General features: G+C 68.2%; 2 protein-coding genes across 2 annotated transcripts in view; one reads left to right on the top strand and one right to left on the bottom strand.

Annotated features, from left to right (window-relative positions):
- Positions 1-184: 184 nt before the first annotated feature.
- Positions 185-6732, top strand: H696_00138 (hypothetical protein; the record flags this gene model as incomplete). Its single annotated transcript, XM_009493973.1, has 5 exons — positions 185-2343; positions 2520-2825; positions 3086-4172; positions 4365-5274; positions 5454-6732. 5 exons carry the CDS (start codon positions 185-187, stop codon positions 6725-6727), a joined length of 5736 nt encoding a protein of 1911 aa, XP_009492248.1. The 3' UTR covers positions 6728-6732.
- A 508-nt stretch (positions 6733-7240) lies between these two features.
- Positions 7241-8979, bottom strand: part of H696_00139 (hypothetical protein) — a gene marked incomplete at both ends in the record, with an annotated part of 3144 nt that continues 1405 nt past the window's right edge. The window contains 2 exons of the mRNA XM_009493974.1: positions 7241-7531; positions 7721-8945. Of these exons, the coding sequence (XP_009492249.1) occupies positions 7241-7531; positions 7721-8945 (1516 nt within the window). The remainder of the gene's footprint in view (positions 7532-7720; positions 8946-8979) is intronic.

Below are 8979 nucleotides of genomic sequence, written 5' to 3' on the forward strand. Positions count from 1 at the left end.
CGATGGACGGCTCAACCATTGCTTGGCTAACCCGGTCGCTTTCGGCGCTTGTCCCCTCCCCCCCCCCCTCCCCCCTTCCCTCGGATCAAGGCTGTCCTCTCTGGGTCGGCAGCATCCTGCCCCGGTGTTCCAGTCCACTCCCGCGGCATTGGGGACCGGCGGCGGACCTGCCGGCCGCCTGCACATGGCCGGCCTGCAGCATCAACAGCAGCCGCCGCACCAGCGGCAACAAGGCCCCCGGGCGTTGCCGTCCCCCGGCCCGGCTGCCCCGGCCCTCAAGCAAATCCTCCTGCCGGGGCACCTGGCCCGGCGTGGGCTTCGCTCCTTGTCGTCCTTCCCACCGGCCACGGTGCCCCCCTCCGTGGGGGCCCAGTCCCCGGCTGGTGGCCTCCTGGCTCGCTGGTGCCGGCGTCAGCACGCGGCGCTGCTCAGCTCGGGCCGGTCGCGCATCTCGGTGCTCCCGCGATCCGGGGTCCTGGCTCCGATGGGGCCGGTGGCCGGGCTCCGGACCCCGGCCGCCGGGCTGGCCCATGCTCTCCGGCAGGTTGGCCTGCCGCCTGGCGGCTCCGGCGAGGCGCTTGCACAGCACCCGGTGCGGAGCTACAGCTCCGACGTGAGTGACATCCGCCGGCAAATGCGCGCCCTCCTCCAGGACCCGGCGCTGGCCCCGGAGGCGACGCATGGTGACATGCTGACGGCCGTGACGCCGACCGCGCCAGCTACCGGCGGCGGCGGCGGCGGCGGCGGCGGCGGCGGCGGCACGCCCCGTTCCCCCACTCCCCCTGCCTCGAGATCACGCATCTCCAGCGCCCTCTGGGAGGGCCCGTCCTTCCGGACTCTCGCCGGCCCGGGCGCCCCGGAGCTCGGCCAGAAGAATGCGGCCGGCGGCAGAGATCGCCCCGGCCCCAACATGCAGGCGGCCCGGGCGCGGCAGCTCGACCGAGCCCGGCTCTTTCAGCATGAGCTCCCGCATGCGCGGCTGCAGCGTGATCGGCAGACACTGCGGCGCGCTACCTTCTCCTCGGCGGATGCCGGGCAATTCCGCTTTGTCCTGGGCCCAGAGCGACGTCGGGCGTGTCCGGTTCCCCGGCGGCCGATCCCCCCCCCGGCGGCCGTGTGGCCGGTGCCGATGGGGGACATCGCGGCGGCGGCCGCCGCCCGTGGCCTGGCCAAACGCTATCAGGCCACTTGGCAGCAGGTAACCACTTCCCCCTCGGAGCAGGCCCCGGCGTCGCATCCGGATCTGGCCACCCTGGCGGTCTTGTCGCTGCCCAGCCAGCCGGCTATCGGGCTGGGGATCCCGGTCGAGCCGCTGCCCTCGGCGCCCGGCCGCTCCGGCAAGGGCCTTCACCGGGCCATCAACAGCTGTCGGACGGCCGAGGAGTTCCGCCAGCTGGCGGCCAGTTGGCTGGCGCGCAATCACTCCGAGAGCTGGCCCTTCCCGCCGGCTCGTCACGCGAGCCTGACCAATGCCATCTACATGGCCTTTGCCTTTGACCAGTCGCCCGAAAACATGGCCCGGTTTGCTTCCGCCAATCGGGAGGACGCCCCCCCGGGCATGGCGGCCACGCCGCCCTCTGCCAAGGAGCCAGGCGACCTCTTCACCGGGGACATGGCCTTGGTGCTGGAGCTTGCCCGGCGGGGGGTGCACTTTGCGCAAGGCCGGGCGGCCCATCCCGCGGCGGCCGCCGCTCGGGTTCTCCTGCTGCGTGGGGAAACGGCACGGGTGCGCCAGCTTCTGCGCCTGGCCCGACAGAAGGCCCTTGCTCCCGGGGGATCGGGACAGGCGGCGGTTGCCGTGCTCGGGGTCCTGGCGGCGCGGGCCACCCTCGGGCCGGCTGCCTTCTTCGATGATCTCAACATTTTGGACGTCACGGCCACCGGCCGGTCGGCCGACATGGCCGATCCGGAGCGCCTGATCCATGTGCCGGAATCCCTGGTCCGGCACCTGCCGATGGCCGTGCGCCGGGGCGTCCGGCTGATCAACGTCCTGGCCGGCGATTGTCAACAGCTCTTTGATACGGGCCATGCGATGGCCGCCGGCCAGGACACCCCGGACGCCAAATTGCCGGAGGACTGCGAGATGGCGGTCGCCACATTGGCCGACGGCCTGGCCGGGCTGCTGCGCCTGTCGGCCGCCGGGTCCATGGGTCTCTCGCGCGGCCCGGCCGGCGTCCGGTCCTCGGAGCTGGTGCTTCAGTTTGGACACTGGTTGACGGATGCCCTCTTTGCCCTGGCCGCCGAGGCCAAGCCCGGATCGCTGCAGGGCCTGGCCGCCGCGCGGGCCATCAACTCCTCGGTGGGTGTGGTGGCCATGGCGCAATTGCTGGTTGCCAGCCAGGGGTGCGTTCATGTTGGTGCACTTGGCCGTGTGCCCATCTTCCCGTGGCTTCTGCCCCTCTTCGGGCGGCGGTGCCCCCTATGGCCGGCATCTTCCCCCCTCTTTCCCGGCGTCCTTCCTTCCTCGGCTAACACCTGCTCTGCTCGGTCTCTCCCTGCCCTGTGACATCGCCATGTAGCCCGTATGTCAAATTCAGTGTCCTCGCCGAGCGGCTGCCCGATCATCAGGGCCCTCTGCTGGCCGGGTACATCCGGGCGCTGACCGAGCACTTCGGTGCCATGTCCCAGGAGGATGGGCTCTTCTTTGGACACATGTACGAGGCGCAGCTTGCCCTGGATGAGGCATGGTCCGTGGCCAGTGACCGCGGGCTCCTGGTCCCCGATGCCTATGGGACGAGCTTTCTCCTTCTGTCCAAGCTCGCCGGGTCGCCGCGGCACCATCTGCACATGCGCTTGTTGGAAACCGGCACCGGTATCTTTGACCTGTGCGTGCCCTGCCTCCTGTGCTTCCTCTCGGCTCCTCGCCTCTTTGTGTTTCCCCGCCTCCTTCTTTTTCTTTCTCTCTTTCTCCCTTTCTCCCTGCCCCCCTCTCTCTCTCTGCTCCTTGCCCGTTGCCTTTCCTCCACTGCTCGACGTATTGCCCCACCTCTCCCTTCCCTGCCCCATACTAACCTCCGCATCTTGATCCCTCTCCTTCGGATCGCGTCTCTCTCTCTCCCTCTCTCTCTTTCCCCTCCACGACCAGGCTCCTGGACGACCTCGAGGCCGGTCTCTTGACCCCGGCCGAGGCGAACGCGGCTCTCAGTCACTTCGGGCACTTTCTGTCCAGCATGCAACTCTTCCGGTCGGCCGAGCACCTGTTCTCCCTGGCCTTCGGCCCGGAGCGTGGGTCTGATGTGGACCGGCACCTGCGCGCCCTGTCGCCCCACTTGCGGCAGATCAATCCGCCGAGCCGCTCGGGGCCCGACGACCCGAAGGTGCCGGCCCTCCCGCTGGCCGAGTTGCGCTCCCTCCGCCAGCAGCTGGCCAATGAGTATAACCACAATGTGTACATGGTCCCCGGGGCCCCGGCCCCGGAGCTGCCCCTGGCCCGGCCGGAGGAGCTCCAGGGCATTGTCCCCCGCCGCCTGCAGTGTGTCCCCCCGTCCGGGGCCGTGTCCTCGCAGTGGCACCAAAATGCCGGCGGCTGCTGGTCGGACAGTTTGGTGGCCACCTCGGGCGGCGGTGCGACCGATGCCCCGGAGGCAGCCGGTGTGCCGGATAATGCCTGGTCTCGGCGCCGGCAGGAATTGACCCCGATGACCGCGGCGGGGGCCTCTCTGCCGATCCCGGCCTGGTCGATGGCTCTGCCGGCCGAGGCCGGCCTCTCGGGCCACTGTGCATGGATCCTGGCCGCGGCGTCGCACATGCCGGCCCCATCCTGGAGCACGGACATCCTGTTGGTGGAAACCCTCCGGTCGGCGGCGGCCACGCGCCTGGTCCTGGCACGGCTGAACCACGCGATGGAGCTCTTCTGCCAGCCGGATCATCCGGCTGACATCGCGGCCATCGATGATCCGACTGGCGGCGGCTTGGCAGCCGGGGCCCTGCTGGATCGGGGCACCGCTGCCGACCTGCTGCCTCTATACGAAGCAGCCACTACGGCCCTTGCGGCCATCGAACAGCGAACCACCAGCTTCATCTCCACCAAGCTGGGCCGGGCGTCCACCCTATATCCCCACGCGCGCAATGCCCTCACCTTCGACAAGGCCCCGCTCGAGGTTTTCCTCGGCCGGGATTACCGGATCTCCATTCATCAGCACATTGCCGCTCGCGCGGCGTCCCTGACCTCGGTGCGCCCCTTTCGCCGCACAGACCGGCGCTTCTTCCCTTTCCTTTTGCCTCCCTCTCTCTGCCCTTCTTTCCTTCCGGACTACCGGGCGAGATATTCCCCCCCCCCCTCCCTCCCCCGCCCCCTCCTCTGCCATCCTGCCCCCAGTGCTGACACCCTGCTCGACACATGGGCCGGGCTCGGGCGCATGCAGTCCTTCGACTTCCGCTCGCGCGATGCGGTGGCCGCCAATCTGGCGGCTCTGACCCCCGGCTCGTCGGGGCCCGCCTTCCGGGACTCCCCACTCACGGCGGCCGAATTCCTGTCACGCTTCGTGGTCAATGACCTGGAGGAGGCCCCGCCCTACATGCCGCTGTACCTCAAGTGGCACCCCTTCAGCGAGGAGCTGGGCACCCCGCCGGAGCCAGCCTTCCTCCCGGCCCCGGTGACCAATCCCTACCTGGCACACTTTGAGCAGCCACTCATGCATGAGCTTCGCCAGCTTGTGGCCATGTCTGACAGCTCGCCGGCCGCCAGCACGGTGCCGGCTGTGGCGCCCAGCCGGCCGCACTGGTCGGCTCCGGCCGCACAACTGCTGTCCGGGGACTTGCTGGTCACCCGGGACCTGGGTGTCCGGGGGGACCAGCTCCATGCGGATCTCATCCAATTCGCCGGTCTGGACCACCTGCCGCCTCTGGAGCGTGTCAGGCGCGAGGCCCTCTTCCGACCGATGGTCGATGGTGCGCTGATGACTCGGATGGGTCCGTCAGACGCTCTTGGCGGCCAGGCCGCTTGGCAGGAGCGCTTCGGGTTCCACATGAACTTCCGCTCGGTCGGCCGGCGGCTGGATGACATCCTGTCCTTCGAGGACCCGGAAGATGCGCAGTTCATCACCAGTGGCAACCCGACCCTTGGAGGCTTGAACATCAGCGGCACCAAGCGGCAGATCGGCCGGCTGGCCATCGAAGAGGCGAGCCGAAGCTCGCGCGAAGTCCGGAGACCAGGCGCCGGCCATGCCTCTCCGGACATGGGGTTCCTACATGTGGCCCGGCGTGTGACTCCTCCCTTGCCAGTCCTCCGGAGTTTGGCCAACCTCCATGGCCAGGCGGGCAATGTCGATGAGAGTGCGTGCCTTTTTGCGGCTGTGGCCCTCTGGTGTTTTCCTTCTTTCCTTTTCCACCCCCCCCCCTCCCCCTTTTGCTCTTCTAACGGGTTCTTTCACCACTGGCATCTCCGCGGCCACCTCCTTGCCCTGTCCCTGACCACATGTGTGACATACACACACACACACACACACACACAGTGTTTGCCCTGTTTGGACACTTCTTCGCCGACTACCTGGACACCAGCCAGGTAGCCGTGCACCGGCGGCGAACGTTGCAGCATCTTCAGAAGAGCGCCCTGCTGGCGCTGATGCAGTCGTCGGCGCGCGCACGCTATGCGCACTTCTCCCGCTCGGCGGGCATGGCCCTGACCGGGAGTCCGATGAGTGTCCCTCTGCCGGCCAAGGCCATGTTGCCTGGCGGAATGGACCCCCCCATGTCGCAGGGTGCTGCCTCCTCCAGCGGGACTTCCTCGTTGGAGGATCTGGTCGACACGGCCATCGGGGCTTACTCCATGGCACGGATGTCCACCCGACCGGTGCATGTTCCCGGGCATCCGGGTGATCAATTTGATTGGCAACAGCGGCAGCTCCAGCAGCCGCACGCATGGAACCACCCCATGCAGCCGGGCCAGGAAGCCGCCAGCATCAGCCGGCCCCCGGTATCACCCTTCGCCGATCAGGACTTGCCCACTGGCAGTTCGCGCTGGCTACAGGCAGCCAACCAACTAGTTCCACTCCGGTGTCGGTTCTTGCAGCGCGAGCACTTCCTCCTGTCGCTGGCCCGGCGCATGGACCGGGTCCGACGGCCGTTGGATGTCCAATGGTCGGCGGACCTCCTGTCCCCGCCGGAATTGGATGACCATCTGTTTGGCACGGACCCCCATGACCAGGTGCAGATCCCGGGCTTCGAGCGTTTCCAGCCGCCGGTTGCCATGCCGGCCGACCTGGCCGCCGGGAAGTCCGCCCGGGCTCGGCACCTGTATGGGCTGCTGTGGTATTTGCACACCCTGTCGGAGCAATGCCAGCCCGACATGTCGGTTCTCCTGGGCGAGCGTTTCCCCCTGCGGCCCGGAAGAGCCACCTTGGCCAGCCTGGTGCTGGCTCTCGGGCCCACGGTGCTGGACCAGGTCCCGGAGGCCTCGGCCTTCGGAGGCAGCAGTACCAGCGCCTATCGGCCGCACCTGCTGGGCCTGGTCCAGGGGCTGGTCAGGCCCCCGGTGGATACCGGGCTGCTGCACACCGCCCTGCAGGTGGCCACCGAGTCCGGCGACCAGGAAATGCAAGCCGAGTTGAGCCGCTGTGTGGGGGCTCTGGCCCGGTATGCCGAAGTGTATGCTGACATTTTTGCCGCCTTCGATCCAAAGGATCCCTGCTGGCGTGCCGCCTCGCTGGCCTTCGCCGAAGCGCACCGGATCTTCCGGCTGGAGTTGCTCCAGCAGCAGCCAGCCACCGAGGTCTCATCCATTCTTTGAAGGCCTGTCCCCCTCCCTCCCTCCCTCCTCTCCCCCTTCCCCTCCTTCCGCCATCCCTCTTCCTCCTCTTGCTTGATGGGAAGGCCACCCCCATGTGCGTTTTGCCCGCACCCTGAACCAGACACAATAGACCAGTGTGTGCTGGCACGCCCGTGCCCCTCTCCCCTTCTTTCACCCCGTTGTTTCCCTGCTTTCTTTTCGTGCATGTGTGTGTGCCTGTGCGCATGTGTGTGTGTGTGTGTGGTTACGAAAGTTCTGGGGGGTTTAATTAGCCTTTTTCTTCTTTATCGAGCTCACACGCCACCTCGGCGGATTCATGTCGCCGCCGACGAAGGGCAGGGAGGGGAATGGAAACTCTATGCCCTTTCATTTGGGGAGAGGAAGGGAAAGAGGGAGGGAGAGGGGGAGGGAGGCAAAGTCCGGGGCGAAGGGGCATGGCTCTTTTTGGCTGAGGCGAAAACCCGGACAACCACGGCACCGGGAAGACTTCCCCCATGTGTGGTTGGGCGGCCCTTAGCCCATCTTGTACTGAACGAAGGCCACCAGATTCTCGTAACATTCAAGGAACCGCTCGGTCTCCATGTCGCTGAGGTTGCGCAGGAGCGCCGGCTTGGGGGACACCTTGCCGGCGAGTTTCTGAAGCTCGGCCAGAACGCCGAGGCCGGTGAAGACATCATCATGCGTCGGCTCGGCGAAGAGGTCGATCACCGCATTGATGGCCTCGGCCAGAACAACCAGGTCCCGGTCGGGCGACTCCTCGCGTGGCAGGCGCGCCAGCACGTCCCCAAGGAACTTGGCAACATTCTAGTGGGAGCAGGGAGAAATGCACGCAAGGGGGAGGGAGGGGGGGGGAGAGAGAGAGAGAGAGAGGACGCAAGCGGTCAGATGAGACAAGGGGAGACACGAAGGAGAAGACCTGCCGCAAGGGAGAGGAAGGACGGAGGGGGGGGGGGGGGAGGGGGGCGAGGGAAAGGGGGCGAGGGTGCCACGTACCGCCACGGCATTCTTGTCGGTGCGCACACAGCGAGCCAGCAGGCCGATGACATTCAGGCCCAGGCAACTGAGGGCCTCATGCTGCGGAGTCCCGGAGAACGAGGCCACCAGCTCGCAAAGCAGGGCCAGATCGCTGGCCGGCGGGTCGGCCACCAGGACCGCCAGGTCGCCGGTGGCTTCCAGCCGCCGAAGAACCGCGGACAAGCCAACCAACGCCGCCTCCAGCAGCTCATTGCTGTGGCGCAGGTCGTCGCCCGGCCCGGCGGCCGCAACCCCCGAGGCCGCACCGCGCAGGAGCTGCAGCAGCCCGGCAACACGGTCCTCCACGCCACCCGGGGCCAGCACCGCCAGAGAAAGGCCGCTCTCGACCAGAGCGCCAAATGCCTGCAGGGCGCGCTCCTGCCGCAGGAAGAGCAGGCTCATGACAACCCCGGCGGCGGCATTGCGCGCATCGATCTCCTGCTCGGCAGCCGGCTCGGTGGCGTCGGCCGACTGCTCACTGACAACCGGGGCGGCCTCCAGCTCGCGCGCCCAGTCCACCGTCCGCTGGATGGCAACAACCAGGTCCTCGGCCGGCGGGGCGCACAGGCCCAGCAAAGCCGCCAGCAGGGGCGACCCCTCGAGCAGCAGGGCCAGCTCGTGCGGGCTCCCGGCCGGGGGGACCCGGCGGCCAGCACCCTCGGCCGGAGCCTCCACCTGCCCGACCATGCATGCGGAGCTGAGGATCTCCAGAGCCAGCTTCTGGGCGGCCAGGATGGGCCGGCTCGGGCCGAAGGAGGTGGGATCCGCCCGACCGTCAGCCGGGCGGATCTCCAGCGGCACCGGCACGGCCAGCAGCTGCAGGAGCGTCGTCACGGCTCCGGACCCGGCACTCGGCCCGAGGGGAGGATTGGCCGACGGGCCGGCGCTCTGGAGGATCTGCAGCACACCGCCACACACAACCGCCTGCGTCAGGTGCCCGATGCCCGGGGTGACACGCGCGCGCCAAATGGCATGCTGCTCGGACGCCGGGTCCAGCAGTGCCAGCAGCGACGCCCCGAAGGGCTGGTTGGCGGCCACCTTGGCTGCCAGCGCGGGGTTGTCCTCCGACAGGACGAGCAGGAGCTGCGCCCCGGCCAGGACCACGGCCGGGCTGTAGGATGCCGACGCGGCGAACACCCGGTGCACGGCATTCAGGAAGGCATTGTCTTGGGTGAGGTGCTCCACGACGGTGGGGGAGACCTCACTGAAGGGGGAAAGGGGGAGTGGAAGGGGGGGGG

Source organism: Fonticula alba, assembly GCF_000388065.1.
Source record: "Fonticula alba strain ATCC 38817 unplaced genomic scaffold supercont2.1, whole genome shotgun sequence".
NCBI classification, from domain to species: Eukaryota; order Rotosphaerida; family Fonticulaceae; genus Fonticula; species Fonticula alba.